Below are 2,360 nucleotides of genomic sequence, written 5' to 3' on the forward strand. Positions count from 1 at the left end.
TGCCGGGGAGGCTGGGCCCGGGGCAGCCTGCCGCGGGATCTGATGCCACAGCTGAGCCCGGTCCCGGGGCCGCCCCAAGAGGGCGCGGGGGCTGCGGCCTCGGGCTCCCAGCCCACTGCCTCAGAGGAGCCAGGGCCTCCTGTGCACGAGCCTGGGGCGGCCAGAGCAGGAAGAGGCCACGAGGACGACGGCCGCAGCAGACCCAGAGGCAGCCTCCAGGCCCGGCCAGCACCCACCCACGCGGCCTCCACAGCTCCGCCACGCGGGCACAGCCTTGTCCTGGGCCGGCTGGTGAGGGGAGGGCAGGTGCTGCTGTGCAGGGCGGGGCCCTCAGGAGAGAGCCCCTCCCTCTACGAGCCCAACGCCGACAGCGGCCTCCACCCCGCCCGACGCCAGGCCCCAGTGGCCAAGGGAACAGACACGACGCCCAGAGGAGTCCTGCCACGCGGCCGCGCAGGCCTCAGCGGCCATGGTGCAGCCAGAGAGACCACGGGGTCCCCGTGCCCACGTCCCACCTGAGGTGCTCACTGCTGCTTGCAGGCCGACAGCCTGCGGATCTTGCTGCTGGCAGAGCAGGCCTTGCGGGCGGTGTGGGGTGCCCGGCCCTCGGCCCTGGGCCTGGCGCTCAGCTGCGCCGACTCTGTGCCGTTCATGCACACAGCCTTGGGCGGGCCCCGGCTCTGTCCGTTCTGGGCCGCCTCCTCTTCCGGGACCTGTCCTGGGGGGACACAGTGGGCACAGCCTGAGTGGGGTCCAGCGTGGCCCCGACAGGGCCCGGCCTGGCCTAGAGCGGCAGGGCTGGGCCTGGCACACGAACACTCCCAGCTCGGCCAGGATGCCCACCCTGACGTGCTCAGGTTGCATCTGGCCCGAGGTGTCCCCGCCAACACTCCGGGAGGACCCAGGGACTGGGCTGGCCCGTGACCGCTGCCTGGACCCCAGGCAGGGCCCGCCCCGGCCCATGTGGGGACCCAGGCCAGAAGCGAAAGCAGGCAGCCCGACTGCTGGGGACACAGGAGGCCGGCGTGTCACAGGCAAAGATGGGAGGGCCGGGCTCAGGCCCCGGGGGCTGTGGGGCCTGCAGGATGCGCCGGCCTGGCTCCCCAGTAGCAGACGCCTGCTGCCTGCCCTGGCCGTGCCTGGCCCGCCCCGCTGCAGACTCCCACGCGGTGGAGCCCTGGTGCCCCGAGGGCCGAGACCGGCCTCTGCGCACACCCTGTCCCCCACTCTCCCCATCACGGGAAGCCGCCCCCCTCCCCGGGGGACACCAGGAGGGCTGAGGCACCCCAGAGACCTGCGCCCGGGGCAGGACCACCCAGGAGCCCACACACAGAGCGGCCCTGGTCCCCCCAGGCACCGAGGCCAGCTGTCCCTCATTGCCCCATCCTGGGTGGCGGCCTGGGCCTGGCCCACGGCTCCTCCCGCGGCACGGCAGAGGTAGCCGGCTGAGCCGCACGCAAACAGCACCTCCGTGGCCCAGCTCAGAGGGGCTGAGGCCCACCAGCCCTGTCACCCCAGGCGACCATCCTGTCCGACAAGGGACCTTCCTGGTCCGGGGGTCTGGCACAGGCTCAGGGGAGGCGTCTCCCAGGCCTGTGCAAGGAGTCGGGGTGGGGGACAGCCACCCGAGCTCAAGGAGGCCCCCCCCAGAGTGCTCGGGGGGCCCACACACCGACAGGGGCTCTGGGGCCTGGCTGGGCCTCACCTGACCACCCCCTCACGGGCCACAGTGGCCAGAGGCAGGACGCCTCACACCCGCAGCCAGACAGCACAGGCCCCAGCCCACATCACACGCTGGACTGACCCCGCTCGTGGGGTCTTAGGCACACACCAGGGCGGGCCCACCACAGGCCTCCGGCCCAAGACACCCTGGTGACCGCCCAGCAGCACATCCCCACAGGAGGCAGCACTGGCTGAGGCCAGGACCACCAAGGGGCCCAACCTGGGGACACCCTACCCCGGCGCTGCTGGTGCCCTCCCGGGACGCTCCCCTGGCCCGACGGCTGTCCCCACCTGGGGCCTGGCCGCACACCGCTCCTGCGTCCCTGCCCGCTGGCCCCTCTGAAGTCACCCCAGCCCTCCCGGTTGGCTGCAGCTGCCTAGGGTCTGGGGGGCGGGCGCGGCAGGCTGCCGCAAACATCCACTGTGACACACAGCCGGGCAACGCTTTATGACACCAACCCGCCCCGGGACAGAGCAAGTCTGGGCGCCGGGGGGCTGGCCCCCAAGGAGTCGCAGCGCAGGCCTGCTGGCCACCGCCCTACACTGAGGCCTCGCGCACGTTCTCAGGCCCCCTGGTGGCGCCTGCCGCGGCTCCCTCGGCAGCAAGGCCTGGGCAACGGCTCCTCTGCGCGCCGCGC

General features: G+C 73.2%; 1 protein-coding gene across 1 annotated transcript in view; it reads right to left on the reverse strand.

Annotated features, from left to right (window-relative positions):
* Nucleotides 1-508: 508 nt before the first annotated feature.
* STK11 (serine/threonine kinase 11) overlaps nucleotides 509-2,360 on the reverse strand; it is a 5,109-nt gene continuing 3,257 nt past the window's right edge. The window contains exon 7 of the mRNA XM_008073614.1: nucleotides 509-718. Coding sequence (XP_008071805.1) covers nucleotides 525-718 — 194 coding nt within the window. The 3' untranslated portion in view covers nucleotides 509-524. The remainder of the gene's footprint in view (nucleotides 719-2,360) is intronic.

The sequence above is a fragment of the Carlito syrichta genome, unplaced genomic scaffold (assembly GCF_000164805.1).
Source record: "Carlito syrichta isolate Samal-C Ts95f unplaced genomic scaffold, Tarsius_syrichta-2.0.1 Scaffold115715, whole genome shotgun sequence".
NCBI lineage: Eukaryota > Metazoa > Chordata > Mammalia > Primates > Tarsiidae > Carlito > Carlito syrichta.